Source organism: Mastigoproctus giganteus, chromosome 4 (assembly GCF_048544385.1).
Source record: "Mastigoproctus giganteus isolate SK-2022 chromosome 4, ASM4854438v1, whole genome shotgun sequence".
In the NCBI taxonomy this organism is placed as follows: Eukaryota; Metazoa; Arthropoda; class Arachnida; order Uropygi; family Thelyphonidae; genus Mastigoproctus; species Mastigoproctus giganteus.
The window spans coordinates 40053988-40081406 of NC_143578.1; the positions used below are offsets into that span (position 1 = coordinate 40053988).

The 27419-nt window shown below is 39.0% G+C and overlaps 1 protein-coding gene across 1 annotated transcript in view; it reads left to right on the forward strand.

The window, feature by feature from the left end:
• LOC150086642 (BAI1-associated protein 3-like) overlaps positions 1-27419 on the forward strand; it is a 478827-nt gene that overhangs the window by 16654 nt on the left and 434754 nt on the right. The window contains exon 2 of the mRNA XM_090372214.1: positions 10534-10596. Coding sequence (XP_090228340.1) covers positions 10534-10596 — 63 coding nt within the window. The remainder of the gene's footprint in view (positions 1-10533; positions 10597-27419) is intronic.

Below are 27419 nucleotides of genomic sequence, written 5' to 3' on the forward strand. Positions count from 1 at the left end.
TGCTGCGTATAATATTTCTTCGGAATGAAAATTCGATATGTCGAGGATGGTCTCTACATATTATCATTTCAAGTGAGCAGTTTTCGTATTCTCCTATTGTCCCACACATTCTTCTGTTTGGTATGATTTTCTCCTGTTTGTCACTGCGGACTGGCATTCGCTGGAAACCAGAAAGCTGTTAGTTTTGTGGTTACTTTGAAAGTAACATTATTATACGAAACCACTTAAAATGCCAATACGTAATCCAATAACTTTGAATTTTATCTTATAATATATCTGAAGTAATCATGCGCTTATTAAATGAAAATAAAAACGCATGACCACTTCGAATAGCCAAAGAATTATTGCAACAAGCCCTCATGTTTTTTCCAATGATGATGACAAGGCCTTGATATAATCAGGATAAATTCTTCTTTTCTACATGACTGTAACTTAGTACACGAAGGCCTCTAGGTGGAAGTCCAATTGTTTTAATTCGTCTTCTAAAGCGTCTGTGGTGCCTGGGATCTATAGTTGTTTTGCTTGGTTTCTGGTGAAAAACACCATGCAGCCGCTTTTCTAGACCGACTAACTCGGCCACGACATGAAAACAGCCCTAAGGCAAGATGGAGTTCACAACTTATGATGAATCTTCATCTTGTCTTCGAGACGCTTCTCTTTATTCCTGATGCAGTCAAAACCTTGAAAATAAATCCTTGACATGTTCAGATTTTGGTTATCTCAGCATACATTTGTACCCATATCGTGCTAGTGGCCATTCACCGCTGTTGTTGTTGTTGTTGTTGCATAGAATAGAACAGAATCTTTAATTGTAGTATGACCTACATACAATTATTCCTGTCACGGCATGGTGGTGCCAGTGGTTTACAATGCATATTCACATCATACAGACAACAGAGATACATGCTGTAGATTCAATGTACGATAACTAATATAATGTTTGTTGGGTAACATCATTACTGTACAAAACACATTATTATGAGCATCAGCCCAAAAAATATTTCGGTGATATTTCAGCTACATCCTGAACTTACTTTAATGAGCACAATGGAGCCAACGTAGGTACGATATCCGACGGAATATTCAATCGTAGACTGTTTTGTAAGGTTAATCACTGTTTGAGATAAGGGTTTCGGCTTTTTATAGTTACTCGCGAATCGAAAGATTTGAAGCAATAGATGAAGCAATTGACTACAGATATTTTTAACCCAGTGAGAAATATCTATAGTCCTTGAAGTGGAAACAGAGAGAGAGCGAGAGATGAAAGTTCTTGCCTGATGAGTTGTGGCGAATATCTTTCAGGTTAAGAGAAGCTATCATTCCAATCAGCGGTCTGTGAAGGAAAGATAAATCCCTGATTACAAGTAATAGAGAGCACACAGTTAAACCTGAGCTGTCACTGGAAATTTAAATCTGTGCAGTGGAACATTATTCTACCTGTTACGTAAATTTCACAAAAATTGTCGTTATATCTTTTCGACCGTGAAGGTAAGAAGAATTAGATACTGTCTTCCGACTGGTGAAGCATAATCTGACTTAGCTGGTAATCAGAATGTTTTAAAATAGTTATTTCATCCTTTTATTTAAAATGAGACTAAAATGTGTCAAACAATCAAAATATAACAGTAATACGCATCAAAAATGAAGTTCTCCTAACACGGAAACATGTTATAACCTGTTAATTATCATCATGCCACTACGTGTTGGAGGTGTAAGGTTTTAGGTGCATCCACAACTTAGACCATATTGTTCCATATATATAATATATCTGTAAATTGCATTTGTTTTGTGGTCGATTTGCCTTTTGCTGAACAAAAACCCCGATTTACAGGGGGAAAAAAATACAATCCTCGCCTGAGACCGACTAACTCGGCCACGTTGGGAAAAAAAAGCCTATAAAAATTCCTTATCATTGACAGGATTCGAACTGAGGTTTTCATCACCCGGTGTGAGGAGGACGGTGATTATATCAACTATCCCTACCTGCGATGGCGAAAAATTGGGAATAACTCGTGGAAGAAATCCTACAGCCTGCTCCTGAGATAGGGTAACTACAGCCTTGAAAAAAAAAAAATAATAACAAGAAACCACCAACGAACATTATACCTGAAGAGACCAGCTAATTAAATCTCGTTTGAGAAAACCACGCGATAAGTCTGCAGATGGAATTCGAATGGATCAATCCAAAATAGTGGAAAATTGTATGGTCGCTTATCCTACCATGGTGGCAAGAAACATTGGTAATACCGACGTTATATAGCATGGTGTATTGGTTCTGTTTATGCCAATGCAGAAGTACGCTGCTCGACAAAATTGACAGAAAACGTAGAAAATATGGTGTAACTCGTACAGCTTGCGATGAAGCCGGACAAAATTTATTTGGTATGTTGGTGTACCATAGAATAACGATGAAATGAGAAGACAGCGAGAAACTTCAGACAGGTATAAGGGACATTTATATGAGTTGTATAAGAATTACCAAAAAGGTCACATTACAGCAATCGATACAAGATGCTCGAAAATAAGGTCACATGGCATCAGTATGGCGTTTGATCCCCTCTAACGGATAAACAGGCCTGTCAGGGGTGAACCATATACAGGTAGTTCTCGACTTTACGAGTTAATTTGTTCCTAGCTCGCGCTCGTAAAACCAAAACTCGTAAAGCGGGAATTTATTTCCCATAGACATAAGGTTAAAAATAGGGGTTACGTTCTCAACAATGAAATTAGTTAGCTAATTAGTTTATGTTTAAAAAATGATTGATTTATTGAAAGAAATGAAAACATAGCCTGCAAAATCAAGCAAATTCATCCACCCTTTGAAGCCTTTATCCTAGGAAGAGACGAACGGTTTAGAGTGGCCCGTCCATTTTCCGGTTCCAATGCATAAGTTTAAAAGTGTGCGTGCAACAGCAGAGACATTGCAAACAAGCAAATCAATGGTGGAAAGCACCGAACAGTGTTTTACAGAGGTAATTTTAAATTTCGCAAAACCGCAGCCAATGTAATGAAAAGATGGAAGAACCGGGGCGACGTAGGTAGGTCAGAAAAACTAACCATTAGAAATGGTGGATCCCTGAAAAAAATTGATGGAAGCAAACTGACGACGTCCTTAGAAAACGTTACATTTGAGTTTCAGATGTCCGCAAGTGTGTTCGTAAGTGTATCCGCTGTCTGAGCTGCATCACAGAGCTACTGGTCATAAACATCACATCGTTCTTGGAACAGCAGAAACAGGTCCTATGGAGCGATGAGTCTCATTGCACAATCTTAAGATCAGACAGTTGAATGTGGATGTGGAGAATGGCTGGGGAAAGTCACCTACTACTGATATTGTTCCCATGATGAAGCTTGGCAGAGACAGAGTAATGGTCTTGTGGTTAGGACCCGGACCGTTTGTTATAGTGCCAAAAACCATCAATTCCGAGTCGTCCACTAACATCTTGGACAATTCCATGATGTCCACACTCTGGTAGTCTATGAAAATGGATATCATCTCTGTTCCGGCACGATAAGCTTCATTCTGAATAGCCAGCAGCGTAAAACTGGTTTGAGAATAACGAAGTCCAACAACTCACCTTTTCTGTCAAAGTAGTCCAGATCTGTTTGTTTGTGAGTTTTAAGCACATCAGCGACTCAGGCCATATTGCGCCATATATAATATGTATGTTAATTGCGCGTGTTCTGTGGTCGAATTTTGGTTTGCTGGACAAAAAACCGGAATTTCTGGGATAAAAAACCAAGTACCCTCTCCTGAGACCTACTAACTCAGGTACGTTGTAAAAAAGGCCCATAAAACTTTCTCACGTGATCGATGGGATTCGAACTCAGATCCTTATCACCCGATGTGGGGAGGACCGTAATTATACCAACTGCGGTATAATTACGATCTTGTTATCAGTCAGATTGCTGTTAGTTGAATCTCATTCACTGATTTTGAAATATTTAAGTCCGAAATTTATCCAAAATTCTTTTTATTCTTATTTTGAGTACTGTATAATCCTACAAGAATATTCAAACAACTTTAATGGTTAGTAAATTATGATATAATTTGATATCAAATGAAAGCAAGACCTGACAGTTACAAAAACACCTGAGTAAGTAGGTGATAATTTGGTGAAAAATATTATATATCGATAATGAAAGGATAATGATGCAATTTCTGGCATTTTCTCATAAAAATTTGCTTACGATCTACGTCATACATCATATTACATTAGATAGTTATGAAGGTTGCATATAAGTAAAAGAAATCTGGTGGAGCTAGAAAATCAATACGATTCTATTCCTCCGGGAAATGACTGCTGTCATTATTTCCTCTTCCTGCTTGAGACTCATCAATGGAACGTAATGACCCATCTAAAGTCTGTAGCAATACCTCTACGCTTCAATAGTTGTAATAAGTTTGCTAATTTTGCCAGGTCTACTGCTAATTACGAGGAAATTGCTTTGAACAGCGGCCATTTTGTGTAGAAATCGAAGAAAATGTTCAGAATTAGCAGCCTGCAATTTCACTAGACATTGACATACTTTTTTACCACTTACTAAAGAAGGCAGAAAAGTCTTAAAGAATTATTTTTAATTTTTCTGAGGCTTAATGATGAACTACGATATTAATTCAATTTTTAGCTACAGCAGGACACAAAATAGAAAACATATAACAGAACGTTTACCATGAAGACGACTATTCAAAACTCGCATTCATAGAGTGGTCTTGAAAGTTCAACTCAAGTGTCCAAAATCGTAAAAATGTTCATCCCGCATTTCTGCAGAAAAAAAGTTACAGTAACCGTTTTTACCACCACATGGTCTCTTGTGCTGTTATAATTTTATTAAAGAACCTAACGCCAACATTATCTGGGAAGCATAGATTGAAACTTTGGAGCGCCTGCATAAAACGAAATAGAGAGAAAAAATCATCTTTCTTCAACCCGATCCAGAATATTATTTAAAAAAAATTGCGCTAAAGGCACGTCGACACCTTGTGTACAGCTCAGACTATTCACCATGCGACTTGATAAGTCTGGAATTTTGGATCGTTGTAAACAAATTTAAAAACCTCTTTTCAATTGAGACGCTGAAGTTAAAATAACCAAAAGAATTTATTGAAGAAGAAATGCATATGCAAAGGTGAACAAAATAATGGAAACACCTGATATCAAAGTAGCGTTTTTGTAAAGGCTGTATGATGTATTTATGAACATCCAGTGATGAGTTTTTTGTTTGTTTGTTTCTTGCAGTTTGTACTGTGAATAAAATAAGATAAAAATTGAAAGTTGATGTTTATGTAGAGATAATATAAAAGGGTGCATGAAGAAAATGAGTGAGCTGTCTGAATTCCAAAGAGGCACGTTTAGCAGGGGCATCGGTGACTAAAACTATTGATTTGTTTAATGTATCCAGAGAAACTTTATCGAAAGTGATGTCTGTATTCACCAAGTGTGAACAAAATCTGGTAGGGTGATGTGGCACAGAAAATCGAAGCCGAAAGAGACCGCCGGACATCGACAAAGGACTGTAACCCGAAAACAAAATTTCTGCCGTAAAAGTAAGTGCAGAACTTATTGTGAGTCTCAGCGATCTAGTTTCTAGCAAAACAGTTTGGAGAATAACGAAGTCCAACAACTTTTCTAACTGCATGAAGCTGAAAGTTATAGCAGAGCTGCTATTGCCAAACCACTCATTACTGATGGTAATTCTAGAAAGCGGGTGCAATGGTTTAAAGAACACAAAACTGGACACTGGGTGATTAGAAGCAGTCATATTTTCAAATGAATCATCATTCACACTTTTTTCGACATCAGAGAGTGTTTACATTTGGAGAATGCCAAAGGAATGTCTTGTCCCAACCGTCTAACATGGAGAAGGATCAACAATGGTCTGGGTAGCAATATCTTTGTATTCTTTAGGTCCTATCTCACCCTGAACGAGTGAATTACTGCCACTGATTACCTTGATATTCTGAGTAAACAGGATCGTCACATGGTGCGAACATTGTTTCCCACAAACGATGCGATGTTTCAAGATATGAGTGCTCCAATACACACGGAAAGTCGTATCCAGTCATGGTTTGAAGAGCATCAAACTGAGGCTGAGTATCTCCTTGGTCTGTGAAATCGCTAGACTTAAACGTTAATGAACCATTGTGGGTATATTTGGAGAGGAGGGTGAGAAGCTGATTTCCTCCACTTTCATTACTCAGGGGATTTGAAACGTTACTCCATGAAGATTGGTTCAATATTTCTCTAAACACAGCTCAAGATTTATTTGAATCTATTTCACGTAGAATACAAGCTGTTTTAAAAGCAACGGGTGGCCGAACACCATATTAGTACATAACGTAACTCTTATCACGGGTCTTTCCGTTATTTTGTCCACCCCCTGTATATATAAATCAGTGAAGTAAAGAAACATATTTGGTAAAGCTTGTGAGCTTTTTTGGAATTTGAGGTTTTTAATTTTTTGTGATTTAAATTTTATTTCACCGTATAGTTTCATTCTAGCTTTGATGGGTTTATTATTTAATTGAAACCGATTGAAAGCAATGTTACTTGTTTGCATTAACAGCTATAGTATTACACTATGCATTATATTATCACTATAATATACACTATATTATCACCAGTATTAAGACACCCCCTTGGTATCTTAATACTGAAAGATAATATAGGGAAGACAACTATTTACAGATAGACTTTAATACAGCTTAAGATGTCTTTTTGGCCTATAATACAAGCCCTAGGAACACTTTCCATGAATTTCTGATACGTGTACAGTAGATTGAAATATTTCTCCATTCTTCCACCAGAACAGCTTTTAACTGGCAACCACCACATTCGTATCGGGTTCGAATAGCCCTCGCGGGTAACACAATGGATGTAATTATCGTCCTCCTCACACCTGGTGGAAAATGCCCTCGTTCGATCTCGCCAATGACACAAGAAATTTTTATAGGTATTTTTCACAACGTGGCTTAGTCAGTCTCAGGCGAGGGTAGCAGAGTTTTTTTTATTTTTTTGCTCCCGAAAACTCGTGTTTTTTGTTCAACAAGCAGGCAAATCGACCACAGAATACACAGTTTACAGACACAATATACTGTCGCCTCACAGCCTTATTTGCTTTGGCACTTAACACACACACTACTGGATTCGAATGTTTTGTTTGGTCCTGTTTTCGCAATACACGGACTTCTTAGACGATGCTCAACTTTAATATGGCCCAACTGGCTTTTGTTAGAGTATAATTTTCCAGATGAAGGTCTTTGGAGTGGTCCAATAAACGTTTAAATTCTATACATTTCACCAGACTATTAGTTTCTCTGCTCCTTGTTGCTCACTTCCAGCGGGGTTTTCCTGCGACCAGTAACTGTAGTTTTACTTATTCATCTCTCCATTCGCATAAAAGATGGTCTCATCAGACAACTAAACACCTTTCAAGAAAATACGCATTATCGCCAAATTTTCTACGTAATGATTATCACATCTGGTCAATACAACTTTGCAACAAAAATGAAAAATAATAATAAAATTGAATAAATAAGTTTACGTTGATTCCAGACTCTATGCATACAACACAACAAGTATTCTCATATGATAAATAGTCTTTAGTGAGTGGTCGGATTCCAACAAAATATTAAAGGAGTGTAGTTTTGAATCTGTTGAACACAGAGGAATTCCAGAATGGTTTCTAAAGAACAGGTTTCAATGCCTTTAAAGGAGAACTTTTCATTGCTTGTACCAAAGGTTTCGTATGTTTCTATGCTACATTAGCCTTGTAGCCTTGAGCTGCAAGAGTTTCCTGTCGTGCATTCAAGTTTCGTCATGTTAAGAGTCTGGTGTGAGTTCCACGAATGTTTTTAAGTGTCCTACAAGATAAGAGGAATAAATGTCGGCAATTGGTGGAACCTCATAAAGGTCTAACACAGCGAGTCAATCATTAAGATTTCTACTTGACTTTTTCCTCCTTGTGCTTAGTGTTGTTTGCGGTTCTTTCGGGCAGAAAAGATTGTCTTTCACCGCGTTCTACTGTTGCCATGGTAACCAATGCGTCATTGTGCTCGCCCAAAACTATGTCGCGGTATGAAAGTATCGTCCAAGCCAAAGAGGAATGGTATTAAGTAGTCCTCTTGCGTTCTCAGAGGTTGTGCGTACTGCTTACACAGTGAACGTGAGATGCGCCCCAAAAGAGAATGGGGGAGGGTAGAGGGGATAAAGGTTTCATCGGTGACAAAAACGCCGAGATCTTAAGAATAAAATCTCCCCCCCCCCCCACCTTTGAGACCAAATCAAACTTGGAAGCAGAAGCATTGTAAATGACAGAGTTAGACGCACACAAATATAGACATACAAGCAGAGCCAGTGAATATTTTAATGAAGGTTTTATTACAATCAATTAAAAACTCGATTTCAATAAAACGAAATTTTATGAGCGTTAAAATACAACATATGTAATCCATAGTGTTGAAATATTCTTATAAACAATTTTAGAGCGCTTTCAGTTTAGGCTTAGTTGTTGTAGGGCTTTAAGGCGCATGAGTAACTTTGGACAAATTTCACCGTATTTATTATGTCCATAAACTGCATGTGTTCTGCGGTCGATTTTGTTTATTGGACGAAAAACCCGAGTTCTCGGGAATAAAACCATGCTACTCTCACCTGAGACCGACTAACTCAGCCGCGTTGTGAAAAGGGCCTATAAAAATTCCTCGCCTCATTGACGGGATTCAAACTCCGGTCCTTTACACCTGGTGTGTGTGGGGAGGATGGTGATTACACTAACTGTGGTATCCACAAGGAGTTCAGTTTAGACGTTTATCAGTATACTGCTAATGAAGAAGTACATTTGTATACCTGTATTCGCTTATAACGAATTCGCATATAACTAAAGACTGGAATGTTCGTTTTGAGAAAAATTATGTTTGATCTGTTCCATCTCGAAACAAAATGCTGCTACTTTTATACATATTAATATATCTCCTAAAATTATCAACCAATTTTAGATAAATTTGACACAGTGATACGAACGATGAACATGTTTTAACTTGCTATATATCTCGTCTGCCATTTTTAAACAGAATGCAGTTATTTTTTGGTATACCATTTTTAAACAGAGTGGCGACCATTTTTATATTTTGAATCTGCGTATCTCTTACCAGTATCAATTAATTTAAATTCGGTTTCATACAATGGTAGACTTTCTTACTGCTACTGGCCATCTTCTTGAAACAAAATGGTTATGTTTCTTTTTTTCTTTTTTGTGTGTGTGTGTGTGTGTGTGTTTTAGTCTTTTCTGAAAATCCACCTTCCCTCTTACTTTCTTTGGAATTCCCAAGAGACTCGACCAGCCCCCCACCTTGTGGGGGGCTGGTCGAGAGTATCTAAGCGGTTGGCCTCCGTTAACCATGATTCTATTATACAATGAATATCATATTTTTTCATTAGGAGCACTTCAGTTGGGTCATCTAGGATTGATATATTCCTGGTTTTTGGTTGCTATGCAGAATGGTTGATTTTCTTGATGTAACTATTCCATATTCGATCCTTGTCCATATATTGTTTGACCAGTGTGGTTGTGGCCAAATATTAGAATGTAAGCTCATTTGTTGTTATCTGGTGGACTGATGACAAAGGAGGCATATGTACGGAACCTTGTCCTGATGGGTTTCATCTCCATCTGTACTGTATATTCAGCGGCCAAGGTAATGTTGATGTTCGCCTCCTTTGTCGCTGGGTTTTATCTCGTATTTGGATGGCCGTGTTATCATGGTACATTGTGAGTGACAAACTCTTTGAGCATCGGTTGTCTGGTGTCCAACGAGTATCATTTGTAGTGAGTAACATTGGTGCCTGGGTCTTTTAACTACACCACATCGACTGATTGCTGTTCCATTGAGTTTATTTCTTGAATGCATTCTTCGGGGCCTCTGATAACTGATGTCTGATGGCTTTCCTACTGATTTTTAGTTGGAGTTATCGATTCTCTAACCTGTGTTAAGGGAGAAAAATCTGTTGTTTCTTCTGTTTCGTCTGGAGTTAACTGAGTCACCTTGGAGTTATGTATCCCATCTGTGTGCAGCAGAAAAAAAGTCTTTCCTGATCCTTAATCTTTAGATAGCGATTCTATGTAAGCCAGAACCATTTGAAACATATAAACAATGTGGATCACATAAGCACATAAACACACATCAGCACACCTGAAGCATTATGCTTGTTTTTATTTTTGTCTTGTTCTTTCTGACTGTCAATCTTAATTTTGAAGACTATACATATTTATCTCCTCCATTCTTCCTACAGAACAGTGACCAGTTGGGCTATCGATGTGGAACGTGTTGGTCGGACTTGAACCCTCTGGAATACCAATGGATTAACTGGAATCTGACTTTCCAGTTCATCCTGTAGTATTCCACAGGGTACAAATCGGTACACTGAACCGTCCATTCCGACTTTTGTACATTCATGCCCACGAACCAGTTTAAAACAGCACCAACAGTATGAATGGAGCATTATTATTTTTATTTTTTTTTTTTTTGAATAGATATGGGTCTGTACCAAATAACCGTCCAATCATGCAGGGAATGGGATTGTACAAAATGGTAAGGTACGTGACGACGTGTGTGGTTCGTCGCACAGTCACTAAAAGTTTTAGACCATACCAAGGCCCTCGTGGATAGCACAGTTGGTATAATAATCACCCTCCCCACATCGGGTGGGAAAGATCTGAGTTCGAATCCTGTCGACGACGTGAGAAATTTTCATGGGCCTTTTTCACAACGTGGCTCAGCTAATCGGTCTCAAGATGGTAGCACGGTTTTTTTTTTTTTTCCTGGAACCCAGAAAACAGCAAATCGATCACAGAACACATGCAATTTACCGATATGTTACATACAGCGCAATATTGTTAAGTTGCTGATGCACGAAAATCCTACAATTAGAAACTACTGTATTAGAAACTACGTACCATGATACCGTAACCCCACCTCCTCCAAACTTCATTGTTCTCACAATGCACTCTGCCAGCAGGCATTCTCCTGGAATCTTCCACATCTATACACGCTTGTCTAATCGGAATAAGGTTTAGCGAGACTCAGCTCTCCGTGCCATGACAAAAACTAATTTGTGTGACTCATACACCTTCTTTATATACGGGTTTGAGTCACTTGTTTATCCCAGAAAGTCCACTAGTGTAGCTTCTTTCTCTCTTTCTTTCTTTTTTTTTTTCTTTTTAATTACACCACGGGATTTTTTTTTATGACACCACGGGATTTTTTTCCCCTCTCTTCCTCTGGAATGGGTCCCCAGAGGAACCTGGTCCATTTTTTGACAACATCAGGTGAGTCAGAGACGGTACGTGTTTTACTGGGACTGGCCCACCTTCCCGTGGTGTGGACGAGTACCCAGAATCATCTGTCCAGGTGACTGATGCTTCTGGGTAGCCAAGAGGCCAGAACAGAACAACAGAACACACACACACACACACACACACAATACACACAAACCAACGTCACACACATATCTGGCCCATTTGTAGTGCTACTGGTCTTCACAGAGATACTAGGCGGAGTTGAACAGACGTTCTAGGAGCCGCCCTTTACAAAACACACGTCCACACATGTCCCAGAAGGTCCAGTGGACTACGAAAACAACGGTTCTACATATACTTATTGGAATGTACAGTACAGTACAGTTGTTGTTATAGGATTTAGGAGCATTAGCGACTAAGGCCATAATGCTCCATGTATGCCGTCTGTAAACTGAGTGTGTTCTTGGTTGATTTTCTGTTTGCTGGAAGAAAAACTCGAGTTTACTGGAGAACAAACTATACTTCACTCGCCTGAAGCTGACTAACTCCGTCACGTTGTGAAAAATTCCTATAAAAATTCCTCATCTCATCAACGGGACTCCAACTCACATTTTTTCCACCTGGTGTAGGCAAACGGTTATTCTACCAACTCTGATACCCACGAGGGCGTTCAGTACAATTCACATTTCCTACATTAGTGGTACTTCAGATCATGTTTCCAATCTCATAATTAGTTTTATAAAAGTTAAGACTAAACGTTGACAAATAGATTCCAAACGATTCAAAAACATTTCATAAGCGTCGTATAGTTGAAAGTATAATTTTCCTTTCGTAATGCACTCTACTGGAAATAAAACTATCCATTAACATTACTCCGCCCATTATTTTTAAAGTAGTTTGCTCAAGGATAAATAAAATATTGTGATTGAATGGGTAATAATGCAAAAAAGAGCGTTATCTGAAACTTAACTTTGATTGGATCACATCACTCATAAACGTAAGGACGTTTTCTATTTATGGTTAGGGTGGTATTGAAGTCAATTCTAAAGAAAATAAGAAGTCAACTATTGGTTTAAGCTTCGATAGTTTCGTGAATTTTTTTATCTCGCTTTTAATTACAGATTTAATTAACATCTCTCTTGCACACAGGCATATTCTGGCTTCCATTTATTAATATTATCAAGCATCTATCTTCTGGCAATTATTGACTCGATAATCAGAACAATACGGTTGATAATGAACTCCGCAGCTGGATGAATGTGTTGGTGACACGTCCAGTGAAACCCGCTTAGAAAGGAATCACAGATGTTCAGACTTCCATGGTTATCATTAGTATAAGAATGTCCACTACCAATATCATACAAAACATCACCTGTGCACAAAAAGAGCTGAATTAAAGACACAAAAGCTAGAAATATTAAAACCTAAACGATTAAAACTGAACTGAATTTACTTTTAAAAAATCTAGATTGTTGTTACATAAAACTATTTCCAGAGGTTGCCCAAAGGGCGGATTTCCGATTGTTAATGTCCAAGTTTTTTCGAAGATAACATTTATTGATGATGGTTATCTTTCCTGATTACAGATTACATAAAAGACTTCGGTTTAGAAGGTTCATTCAAGGATTTTTGTCTTTGATGTTTGTAAATCAAATTTATTAACATACGTACAGCAATGTTGCTAAGTCACACACGGATATAGCAATGGTTTTTATGACAATAAAAATGAACACCCAAGCTGTTTGTCTTTATAATGTAATCTAAAATCATTACCAAATATTCCTTTTAATGACCACGATGAAGAATTATCTCTGGTGATAATAATAACATGGAACAAGGCAATCTTACAAGGACTCCCCTTGTTGCTCCATGAAAATTCCAACCCCAACACAGCCCTTGCCAACCAATCTGGGATGCAGCGGTACAGATGGGAAGTGCTGCAACACTCAGCCCACAAGCACGACCTGTCCCCAGCAACTCTTGGATCCCCCCCCCCCCCCGATATTGAAGTCGCCAACCAAACGGCAAAATAAAACTCGAAAATTTTAATATCAATCATAACAAAATTTAAGGAGATAAAGTTCGCCCATATGTAAAATAAATAGAATAATCGGAAGAAAGGAAAACTCCAAAGTATATTACTTTCGACCTCAATAAAGAGCATTTATTGTTTAAATTTTAATTTAGACTGTACAATATACATTATATAACCATAAGTATTCGGAAACTACACATATAGTTTAAAAAAGCAGCTCTTAATTTAAAAACCTAACGTAGCACGGACAGCTTTGGTCTAAACTTTCCTTGAGTATGCTTTCTGCCAACTTCTGGTAGGTGTGGGCTGGGAATTCGTTTCCATTCCTCCTGTAAAATAGTTGCAAGAGCCAGTTTGGAAAAAGGCCATTTTGGCCGAAGTCTAATCCGGCTCTCCACTTCTTCCCACAGATGTTCATTGGAGTTGAGGTCCGAACTATCGTCTTCGTCCCACAGATGTTCATTGGAGTTAAGGTCCGAACTATCGACTATGGTCTTCCATCTTCGAGTAATAAGATTACTAATGTGGCATTCAACTACCATCTCTCGATGAATCACGATCTATATTGGTTTATAGCGTACTGCTGTTGCATAGGCAGTCCCGTTAGATTTATACTTTTATGTTTGAGCCGATACGCGAGGGCTTCTGACACAGTACACGCTTTTAATCATGCTAATGCTTTTGATCATATGGTCTATAAACAAGTGGAAACAATTATAGCATTGCTGGGTTTGAAAAATTAAAAAAATAGTCCATTTTTTACATAGTACGTACGAAAAATGAATTTGTTTAATTTATACTGCAATTCTATAAACTTATGTGAGTCAGCATAGTCTAACCAATGCTGCCCTCTCATGGCCACTAATTGAAACGTAGCGGTGAATGCAACAACGTGCTGCACATTACATCTACAATATAATCGCAAGTGTTCTAAGGGTGGTTTATCTGTCTGAAAATATGGGATCTGTAAAACTTGTCATTGACCTAATTTGTCGGACTCGAGCTCGGACCTTTCCAATTAGGGGGCATATGTTTGTGTGTGAGAAAAGACACTTGATTTTTGTATAAATTAAACGTTTTCTCTTTAAACTGCAAACAGAAATGTATTATATTCTAACCATCCCCTCATTAGAAATTCCGAGTAAATAAAATTAATTCTCACAATCGCTCCGTAAATAGAAACAGCGATTAGTTCGCGAGTTGGATTGGTTAAGCCTAATTGGTGATAAAGAGTTTTCTTTTTCTTTGTAGCAGCTTCCACAAACGAGTGTTTTATTTTGATTTCGCTCATAAATAAAGTTAATTTTGGGAACAGAGCATGCACACACATACATATACATTCTTAGTAAGTAATGGGTGTCTGGAAATTTATATTCTTCCGGCGTTTTAAGTGCATTAACTTAGACGTACACTGAGAACGTGAGTTTAATAAATTGTTCCCTTCTGCATTCCAGCAATATTCTTGCAACCTCTACAAGATACCAGCTAAGAAATTCTTTATAATAGTTCCGGTAAAGGTAAGACATGACAGAGATAGCTAAAACTTTACAACGATGACATAAAAATGTCCGCTATCAATATTATAAAATACAAGTAATTTTATTCAGATTTTCATCCCGCAAACAAACTAAAAAAGCCTTTAAACGCACATAATGTAAAGACAAAATACACTAACGCCTCTCAGCCTGGGATGCCTTGGAGTTAATATAATAAATACGATCACCCTCATTGACATTTGTATACCGATGCATTTTGTTATAAATTACGGTCAACTGTTAATAATAATTCTGCTTCTCCACTTGACAACATAAGAGGATTCTGAAAATTCTAAAAGGAAAAACTAAACTGCTACACAGCAAAATCTTACAGGTATATTATCTCTGTAACCAGTTTTGCTTCACAATCGTTTTGCTAACAAAAATAAAAATTTAAAACTGTATACGACATGCTTAGTAATATTAGTAAAAACATAAACCACATTTCAATCTGCAAAAACAACATTATTAGTCAGTCATCAACAATCTTCTGACTTTAGTTGCAAACGACGTCCGATAAAGCACGTCACCACTCAAAATTTTCTTCTTTTGCTTCTTCAGTCGTCTGCCTGCCTCGAAGACAGAAACTGACGTTGTCTGCCTCCAAGCGCTACAATATTGCGCGAATTGCAATCAGCAGCTATAATTTGGTACATGGCCACAAGTTTAATACTAGGAGTGAAAACAAAAATTTTATAATAAAACTTTCGCAAAGTTCTTGACACACGGAAAAGAGCTTTCACTAAAGCGTAATTTGTATTTTAAATTTAAAAGATGAGTCAATAGATAGCTAAAAAGTAGATATGGTGTACTTTCTTACACCAAAGTCTAAGCCTGGAATTTCTAATTTTGTTTGCATAGAATTTTTACTTAATTAAAATAACGGACTATAGTTAGCCACGAGGCAACAGCTGGTAACTGCTAAACATTAGAGCCAGAAGGTATAACAAAGAACATTTCGCAGCAAGTTAATACAAAATTGGCCTCCTTTACTCAAACAAGAAACATTCTTCCCTAAATTGCGCTATATATAAATGAATGAATCTTATATTGGTATATCAATATACATATTTCATTTAATAAATTGTGCTAGGCAATTAGAAAGTAAAGATACGTGGAGTGAATGTACATATACTGAGTGAACACATTATTAGGTACACATACCCTTTTCATGAAATGAACAGCTCCTTTAGCAACAGCATTAAGTGTTCGTACGATGCGATATAAAGCAGCTATATATAGACAGATACAGGATCCTGTATGTGCGCACTATAGTGGGAGAATTGACAAGACGAAAGGTTTCAGTGACTTTGAAAGTCGCATGAGCATCTCGCAAAGTGCAACCCTGATAGGGATTTTGCCTACGTCTGTGTCTCAGGGGTATCGAAATTTGGTCCAATAACTAAATAACATCCAGCCAACAGTGATTCTGTGATCGGAAACAGCACGTTGATATAACGAGCTAGTGGAAGCCGACGACTTCTGCAAGTAATAGAAGGCTATTGTCGGTCAAATAACAACCTGGTAAAGCAGTGGTTGTTATTTGGCTGTTTCAGCTACAAATATCATTGAAAATTATCTGACTTCATCGAAAGCATTCACCTTTTTAGCAGATTTCAGCAGAAGAAATATTGAAGGGAAAGAGGCGTTGTATAACACAGGCAGACGACCTCTGGAAACCAGGCGAAAACCAGGTGTAATCAGCCTTCTGCACTAAGTGGGGCTCTGCTGTAGTCACCTTTCCTCTTCAAGAGCATCTCCTAGGATGCGTGATGACTCTTCCTATGATTAAGCCGGCCCCTTTCAAAAATCGGCCGTGTGGTAGGCAATGGCATACCACCACATTATCTGATGCCACAGAGACCATAACAAGACCAACTCCAAAAACTGCTGTTAAAGGAAGACCTGCAACTAGGTGGAAGGATGGGATCAGTGAACTTTTGGGCGTGACATTTTGTGATGCCGCTCATATAGCATATGATCGATGCAGTTGGAGGATTTGGTTGTTGGACGTAACAGCTCCTCAGAGAACTATGTGACTGGAAGAAGAAGAAGAAGAAGAAGAATAAAGCAGTGGTTACTGGGTTGTTATCTGGCTCATCTTACCTTGTCATGGACTAGGGATCATTGCTGACAACCCAACTGGATTCCACTCCAGTAAGAAAAAAAAAAAGAAATACGGTTACAGTGGGCACAAGAACACCAACACTGGACAATGAAAGATTGGAGAAACGTTGTCTTGTCTGACAAATCCTACTGTTTCCCTTCATGAATCCACTACATGAGTGGATGACCCATCCAATCAAGCATCAACAATGAAGGCCACTGGTGGCAGTGAAATGGTATGGAGAGTGTTTCATGGTATACATCGGGCTTCTTGATACTAATGGAACAACACTTGGATGGTACAGATTACATGTGTGGACATGTAGTGTGTCTTATGTAGGGTGGTTCCTGAACGCTAGCTCAACTCTGCCATAGAACTCTTAGATGATTACAGAGCTCTGTAAAATGGCCAGAAATGAGCGTAATGTTAAGTTTGTGTAGTGTGTGTATTGTTCTGTTGTTAAGTTGCTTCTGGTCACTTTGTTACTTGGAAGCAGCAATCACGAGGAAGGGTTCTTCCTAGTACCCGTCCATGCCACGAGGAGGCGGGCCGAAATTGAGCACGTACTGACCAGTCCAAAAGAACTAATGTAAAGATCCCTCATCCACTGGACGGCAGAAGCCAAATGTCTGTGGATGCTATGCCAGAAAAAAAAAAAAAAAAAAATAGAAAGAAAAGAGAAAACAAGAGAAGAAAAAAAAAAGAAGGAAATTAAGAATAATACTAGAATACAGAAAAACCAAAATAATAGTTTCAAAAATAATATTAATAGAAATAGGAGAATATGAATTTAAAAAAAAGAACAATATAAAAATTAAAAATATAAAGTGCCGCTCTGAAACAGGGCCTGCCCCATAGGTCTCGCCCCAAAAGTGAGGCCAGCATAAAAAAAAGAAAAAAACATATACATTTAAATTAAAGTATGAATAAAAATAAAATGTAATAATAATAATAATAAGAAGAAGAAGAAGAAGAAGAAAAAGAAGAAAACGCCAACGCATGAAGTGGAGCATTGAAATGAATACGTACATCATGCAAGCATAGGCCGCCGTAGCCTAGTGGTCAGGCGCGCGGGTGCATAAGTACATGTGCCTTGAGTGACCGGGGTTCAAGCCGTGACTGCTGACTACGGTGCTGTTTCTTGCATTCCCTGTATCTTGTAAACTCCTCTGACCGTTTGGTCGTCCCGGAGTATAAACAGAAAATTTATTTATTTATTTTATACTACGGAATAACGAAGCTGGAGACCGATATGACAACATACAAGGCGAGACTACATGCCAAGTGGCTGGAACGATTTCCGGATATTCAGGTCACCGAACAGTGAATAGCGGACCAGAGAAGGACCATCGCCTCGAAGAACCTGATAGCTCCTGCAATCTTGGAAAAAATCAAGCAGGACGTCAGCGATCAACTACAAAGGATAAAGAACATGGTCAATGCAGAACCAGAGGAGGAAGAACATATCACCAACGAACCAGAGGAGGAAGAGCAAGAAGAAATACAACCCACAGCAGCTGAAGTGGAAAGAGAGGAGGTCATGATATCCAGAATAGAGGACGAGTAGAAGAAGGCCCTAACAGAATTTGAAGAAATGTACCCCACAAAGCCCCACGTGATACCGAAGCAGAAGCCCAGTAGAACCTTGTGAAGAGTCACAGACCACCTGAATCGGCAAATAATACCACATTACCTCGACAACAATGGTGCAACACTGGAGGCCATCCACACAACCGTATATTGTACTACCATAGCAACCACTAGGATTAATGGAAGAAAAACGAAAGATCAGCAGCAGAAGAACCGAAAGCAGAAGGAACCGCTAGCTTGGAAAAGAAGACTTCAGCAGAAGATAAAAGAATTAAGAGTCAAGATAGGCCAATTGACCCAGTACCAACGGGGTAATAGAAGTAAGAAACTGATTGGAAAAGTGAAGAGCATCCTCAAGAGAGAGACAGCGTCCACAGAAAACATGAGACAAAAAATCAGAGAATACGAGAGTACTTGGACACACTGAAGCAGAACCTCCTCGTTCTCAACAAGAGACTATGCCGATACAAAGAGAGCTCCCAGAGGAAAATAAACAACCGAATCTTCGATGAGGACCAAAGACGCTTTTATATGAGTCTCGGAAAAGACGGGAAAAAAGGGAGCGGACCACCCGAGCAGAAGACGATTGAGGAGTTCTGAGGCAACATATGGAGCAGGGAAGTAAGACATAACAGCCGAGCCCCTGGACAGAACTAGAACGCAAGAAAACCAAGGACGTACAAGAGATGAGAGAGTGGGAGATTCTTGAAGAAGAAGTAAAACAGACGATCAAGAACTCTCACAACTGGCGTACTCCAGTAATAGATAACATCCACAACTACTGGTACCAGAAGCTAACTTGAACACAAGCGCCTGGCAGAGCAGTTCACCCGCATGATAAGGCACCCAGAGACAATCCCTAAGTTTCTCACTCAAGGAATCACATAGCTGAAGCCTAAAGACGAAGATACAAGAAACCCGGCGAAATACACACCAATCACCTGCTTCTTATAAGCTTGCTCTATAACCGTGGCATCTAGAGATAATTGTTCCTTGCATCCTTTGCTCAGCCGCTTGCATCCTTTCTGCTGTTCGGCCATTATGTTCTGGCTCTCCAAGTGATCTGATATCTTTCTGATTATGCAGCTAGTCAGGATCTTGTACATTGTTGGGAGGCAGGTGATTGGCCTGTATTTCGCCGCAACGTATACACAGCCTACATCGATTACCACAAGGCTTTCTTCACCGTGCCTCATAGCTGACAAATAGAGGCGCTGAACATCTACAAAGTCAATCCGATAGTGATAAACTTCCTAGCAGAAACGATGGCGAAATGGAGTGCCACCATTAAGGTTGAGAACATCGCAACCAGGCCAATCCCCATCAAGAGAGGAGTCTTTGAGTGAGATGCCCTGAGCCCACTGTGGTTCTAGCTTGCACTTACCCCGCTGTCCACAATGCTCAACAGCAGCAAGTACTGTATATAACCTCAAAGAAGGAAGGAAGAACCTGTACACCCTCACCCACCTGATGTACATGGATGGCATCAAGCTGTACGCGGGAACCGAGAAGCAACTACTTCGGATCACCGAAGAATTCAGCAATGATATTAGGATGGAACTTGGTCTAGACCAATTAGTCAACAGAAACTACCAGCCTACAAATACTTGGGGATGATGCAGGCTCAGCAATTACAGCACAAGGCCTCCCTGACCGAAAAATACCATCAGAGACTCAGAAGCCTGCTGAAAGCAAAGCTGACCGGAGGGAACACAGTTAAAACCATGTGAAAGACAAGGTCAACGATGACCAAGAGCCGCCAACACACCACCCGAAATCAGCCATGAGGAGACTGACAATTGCTCGGAAAGGAGGAAGGAGCCTGATAGATCTCATGGAGCAACAGAAAACAGCGATAGCTATTCTGAAGGATTACTTCCAGAAATACACAGCAGCACTCTACCAGGCCATAAGGAAGATACACAAGCGGTATACCCCCATTCAACCTGAGCTAGGAGTCCCCGCTCAACCAGGAGGTACAAACGAAGCTAGAAAGATGGGCAGAGAAGGCACTCCATGGCAGACACTACAATGATCTCCATCAAGATCACATAGATAAAATTGCTTCCAATGCATGGCTCACGTGCGGGACGCTCTTCTTCCCCGAGACTGAAAGATTCATGCTCGCCATCCAAGACCAGGTAATAAACACCAGGAACTGTAGAAAATACATCGCCAAGGAGCCCGGAGTGTCCGACGACAAAGAAACGATCCAACACATCCCCGCGGTATGCAAGGTGGCCAAACTGAGTACACTGGTAGACACGATCAGATAGCCAGGATAATACATCAGAAGCTAGCAAGGAAATATCAGTTGATCAAAGAAAGTGTACCATACTACAACTACGAACCCCAGGCAGTACTAGAGAATCCAACCCACAAGCTGCACTCGGACCGCGCCATAATAACGGACAAGACAATCCCGCACAATAGACCGGACATAACCCTTGTGGGCAAGAAGGAAAAGGCTACATATATGATTGACATAGCGGTACCCAACACTGCAACCTGCAGAAAACTCATTGGGAAAAAATTAGGAAGTACACGAAATTAAGACAGGAGATCAAAGAGATGGGGCATATGCAACAAGTAACGACCATCCCGATCATCGTGTCAACCACCAGTATGGTGCCAAAGACTACATAAAAACCTAGCAGCAATAGGTCTCCCAGAGAACACTTGCAGGGAACTGAAGGATAGTCAGAGACTTCCTCGACCAACAGTAACACCAGACATAACAACCACGCTGTGTACTTGGTAGCAATACCAGTCACGGGGTGGAAGTCCCCGATCAGAGAGAAATAATATAAGAGCAACAACAATAATAATGGAAAGGATAAAGGCAGAGACGTAAATACAATAAGAAATAAAAAAAAAAGAGAGAGAGGGAAAAAGGTGTTCTGAGGCAGAGTGCAAAGGCTGTGGAACCAAAATTGCACAACATTATCAAGATAGCAGCGCACTGACATATAAAAACATCAAAAGACAATATATTACATTTTGTTTAAAGGAAATTTTCTTATAGCCAAGCTATGCGACAATACCACCCCTGGAGAACAATCAATTATAATATCAACTTAACAGTTATAATTAATTATAACTATTAAGTTGTCTTCAGTTGTCAGAGAAGTAACTGAGGACTAACTTTTGTCAAGTAAATAAGACTTCGGCGTAATATTTAAAATGCTGGAACGCGGTTGGATCTTTAGTTAGTTTATGCTCTAGAACTGTATCAAACATTTGTGTGACAAAATTCAATTTGTTATCTCTGGGCTGTAATATAACAGATGCTTCCAATCCTCTAGATTCCCAAAAGCAGCGGTCCGAGTTAGCGAGATTGTTTCCGACCAGGCGCTTCCCTTCATGGCTGCAATGTGCGAAAGGATTCCTCCAACAGGACAATGCACCAGGTCACAGGACCAGAATTGTAAATGTCTCAATACAATTGAGCACCTGTCAGATGAAGTGGAACGAGCTCTTCGTAGTGGAGATCCGCAACAACTGTGGGAAGTAGTTGAAGCAACGTGGACCAGTATTCCTGTAGCACGCCCGCGATACTCGGTTGAGTCCCTGTCACGACGACTCCAAGGTGCTTTGATGCTGAAGAGGATCTACTCGCTGTTAAGTAGATGTACCTGATAAAGTAGCCACTCAATGTATGTTTATAATTACTGCCCACGTTGGAAGTATTGAATCCATGGAGAAAGAGAGAGATAGAGAGAGCGAGGGGGAAATCTTGGGGATTTTCTCGGTAGAAAAAATCCATCAACTTGAAGAGTTTTAGTTCCCCCCCCACCACCCTTCCATGATTCAACTTTGATACTTACCGGAAAGAAAAATATGCAAAGAAAAGGCTTAATACGACATGAATTCTCAAATAACTTTGGATACTGTCGACTTTTCTAAAACATTTACTGTACAGCATTACCAAATTAGATCATCACACGGCTGTACATTAAATGTTAACTTGCGGTACGCCAGGTTAGGTCAGCTTGTACAGTACAACTACATATACAGTAATAGCATTTTTACGTTCGCGATTAGTATGGAAATATAAAGCAGCGCATGACCGGTCTTTTAGTTCAGGTTTGGTTATGTTAATCCGCAAGGCATCCTGTCAGTTCCCATAGCAACAGTTCATAGCCATTTTGCAATAATTGCTTTGAAATGCGAATTAAATAACAATGTAGCTTTTAGTGTTAGGAAGAATAATTAACTGGTTTCAGGAGCATCTAATTCTGCGTTGCAAATAGACGTGATTCCACCATACATGGAATGTCGTCTACAAAGATGGGAAAAGAAGGGAACATCCCCCATTGCATCGTAGTAAGCTATGTTCCAATTGCTGCGTGCAACAGTCCATTATCTCTTGCCACGCCTAAAGGCCATTACGAACAGAGATTAAACTGAACGAATTTCTGGATAAAAGAGATAGATACCTCAGGTGGATTTATTATAGATTATGATTTTGATTATTACATGAAACTATCGTCTGAGAAAAAGATAGAAGAAAATAGCGTGCAAGTTATCTATGCAAACAGATAATAAATGTTTTAATTTTAAAAAAATATATATATATTTATATATATATATACGTACGAACAAATTCGAAATAGTTTTTTTGTTTGTTTGTTTGTTTTTTAAGGTTAGCATGGCGAGAAATCGATTTCCCGCCAAATTCTGTAAGAAATTTGGCGCAAAATGCATCAAGGCATGACGTCAGACATCAGGATCAAGTAAAACTCTTTTAATATCAAGTGAAATTTATCATTATCAAACAATTGTTACTAGATGGCGGCACTTGTTTCCTGTTTAAAAAGCCGTAATTGTAAAATAAATTGTAAATACGACAAGGATATTCAAAATTCGCACAGCCTAAATATTAGTAATTGAAATTTATTCATTATTTTACTGTCAGATTATGTAATTAAATAATTATAATAACTATAATGATAATAAATAATTATTGAAAATTATAATAAACGTTGAAAATGTCCACCTTCTTGAATACGTAACTCTTCTCGTAGTATTCGACGCAATGTTTGACATCTGCTTTTCCTGTTTCATTCTGTATATTGACTTGAGTTCCGGTTACTCCAAAACCAGTAATAATAAAGATTTGTTTTTCTTTATCAAGTTCTTTAATTTATGCATTACATGGATGCGATACTGATGGTGGCGTAACTTTTTAAATGCCCTTTGTGTATTTGAATAAGACCATTTTTTTTTTTTTTTTTTTTTTGGAAACAGCAATAAACGTTGACTAATATCCACGAGCTTTTCTTTGTGTAGCAATGAAGGACGTCCAGTTCTTTTATTAGTTGTCACGAGCGCCACTTGTTTCACGAACGTGGGTTACTAATCGTGAAATTGTTGATTAATCTGATAATCGGAATAGTTTTCTCATAATTTGGCTTTGACCACATACGATGCTAAACAAAAAGTATTGTTCAACTATAAACGAAAAATACCTTTGTTCAAAATCAAAAATTCGAAATATCATGATGGCTTCGTCAAAAACAAACCAGTGTGGCCGAGTTTGTGTAAGTGTAATCCAACAACCACTGTTCTACATGCGCAGGTATGGCGTTGCCATTGATGTGGTTCTGCAAGAATTACGTATAGTTACCAAAATGAGAGAAATTAGTCTATCTAATGTTCTTTAAATTAATGCTTTACGTTAAGCTTAAATGACGGACGCTGTTATTAGTAATAAGAAAATACTTAGCAAAAGTTGTGTTTTTACAATATTTTTATGACTGCATTGTTCATTAGAGTAGAAACCGTTAAAAGCTGTTATTTCCCAATGTATTCTGCTTTACTTTTTTAAGATGTAATCACGAAGATTTAAGATGTAATCACGAATCACCCTCCTGGCACTTTGCCGTCCCGGGGTGGTTTCCTTATGGAAATAAACGGATAATAATAATAATAATAAAAAAAGATAAGTTCGGAAGGTATTAGCACGCAAATTTCGTACAGTTTTGTAAACACTGCGTTCATACATCGAAAGAGAACGCACACAGCTGCCTATTTAATAATTCTGTAAATAAATAAAGAACTAATCTGTGTTCCCAGTTCTGTTCCAGCCGATCAATGCCTTTGTTATAGACGTATATTTTTTTCTTGTGTTTCGCTTCCTCCAAATCACGTGTTCTCCTTGAGTCCGGCGTGGAATGTAGATACCAATCATTCAACAGGAATAAAAACATCATTACTATTCGCTATGATTTGATAAGCCGATCTGAAAGCATCCGCAGGTGGCATCGCTACTCTGTGTTTCTAATAGGATATGCTGGAAGATTTGGTTTTCAAATCTCGTTAAACAATGTGACGTTCCTGAATCCTCCTGCCACTGAAGAATTGTAGTGAATAATTAAGCTACACTGCTCGACAAAATTAACGGAACAAAATGTTTTTCATGAATATTTTATTTTAACAGTGTCGCTGAAGGCGAATATTTCATATAGCATTCTGGCATGCAAATTCCTAGTATCCAATAGAAATCGATCTACCACTTTACAGAGCCACACATTATGCAAATTATTTATGCCTATAAAAACACGAGTTGCAACCATATCACTTCATTTCAGTTTTTGGCTTGCTCAGTGGGATAGCCATACTCCAGTACTCAGGATGGCAAGTCATCGTTTAGATGATTATTTGAGATGGCGGGCAGTCGCAGGCGGAGGTGGCACCTTGGCTCAACGTATCACTCAGTGTCGTCTTGACACTATGGAAGAAGTTTCAGGAGAAAGGAACCATTACAAGAAGAGCTGTCCAAGGTCGCCCGACGAATATGTCAACCATAACAGACCGCTATATGGCTCTAACAGCACGACGGAACCTGCAAGGTCCTGTCATCAACTGTCTTTTTAGGGTGCTGCAGCCACAGGAGAACAGATTTCCAACCGGACTGTTAAAAAGACTAAATTCAAGTGGACTCTACTTGTTTTGTTAATTTTGTTGAGCAGTGTATTTCACTTCTAGGTTCTACATTTTAGTGGTGTACTAGTATAATGAGAGCAAATGTATACTTGAAATTTAAGTCTGCAATGACTGCTATACTGTCTTCCAGTGTACGTCGAAAATGGTGTTCTCACGAACGAGACGTATGTACCGAAACGACGTAAATCGGACATGTTTTTCAAAGTGTACATTACCGTATTTCCCCATGTATAAGACGCACCCTTTTTTCGAAAAATTTGGGGTTTAAAAACTGGGTGCGTCTTATACAGTGGTTGTAGATTTTTTTACTTGCATTTCCTGCTTTTTCGCGCTTGTTGTCTTTGCGCTCATTGTTTCGCACTTGTTACCGGTATATTAGGTTACGTTTTGCCACGTTCTGCCCAGAAATGGCTCAGAAAAGTTGATCCAGTTTGCAAAAGTGAATGGAAATCGTGCTGCTGAACGTAAGTTTGGTCCTCCTCCAACTGAGAAAACAATCCGAGACTGGCTACGGGAAGAAGAAACCCTACTGAAAACGCCACGGCAGAAGAAGGCCATGAGAGGCAAGTCAGCAAAATGGCCTGATTTAGAGAGGGAATTGAAGATATGGATTGAAGAGCAAAGGGCAATTGGAATTCCTGTGTCCACAAAGATGGTTCAGCATGAGGCAAGAAGAACTGCTGATGAAAAAGAAGTTACTGATTTCAAAGGAGGACACAATTGGTGCTTCAGATTCATGAAACGGAATGGACTAAGCATGCATATACGCACCAGACTTGCCCAAAAGATGTCTGAAAGCTATGAGCAGAAGGTCGTTGAATTTCATCGTTTTGTCATTCAATGTCGGAAGACACATCAGTTTGAGTTGGGACAGATTGCAAATATGGACAAAGTCCCCCTTCAATTTGATGTCCCAAGTAACAGAACTGTTGATAAGAAGGGGTGAAAACTGTAACTGTGAAGACAAGTGGACATGAAAAGAGCCATTATACAATTGTTCTAGCTTGTTGTGCCGACGGAACCAAGCTGCCTCCTATGCTGATTTTCAAACGCAAAACAATGCCAAAAGAAGACATTCATCGAGGGGTGATTGTCCACGTTCATGACAAGGGTTGGATGGATCAGGATGGGATGAAGATCTGGTTTGAGAAAGTTTGGAGCAGGAGACCAGGTGTGCTCTTACGCAAACCTGCCCTATTGGTGCTTGATCAAGTTGAGGGCACACATAACAAAAAACACAAAGATTGCTGCAGAACAAAAAACAAAACTTGCCGTCATACCTGGAGGCTTGACATCCCAGCTCCAACCACTTGATGTCAGCATTAACAAACCCTTCAAAGCTGCCATGAGAGACGAATGGAACCAATGGATGAAGTCTTCTGAGGACAATTTGACACCAGCAGGAAGAGTGAAGAAACCAACTATAGGAGAAATTTGTACCTGGGTGAAAAGATCCTGGGATAATATCAAGATTGGGATCGTTGTCAAGTCATTTAAGAAGTGTAGCATTTCAAATGCCATAGATGGAACTGAGGAGGAGGCAATGTATAAAGACAGTGATTCGTCATCAGACACAGATGAGGATAAGCTAATGGATGGGAGTTTTGACAGTGATGAGGAGTTGTATGAATTTTATGATGACTAAAAATGAATAGCAAATGCTTAGAAAACGGTACTCACCTTGTATAAATCTGCAATAATTTTTTTTGGTAGATGGTGGTTAAATTTAGGTTGGAAGAAGCATTAAAAAGAACTAAGGCGGGGTATGGGGTGAAAATATTTTAAACAGATTTTAAAATGAGCGCAAAGAAGTAGAAATGCAGATCTCCAATCCTTGGTTGTCATAAAGAGGTTAAAAGACGTAAATGAAAAAAAGAGAGAGAAGACCGGTGGTGCCAATAGTCGT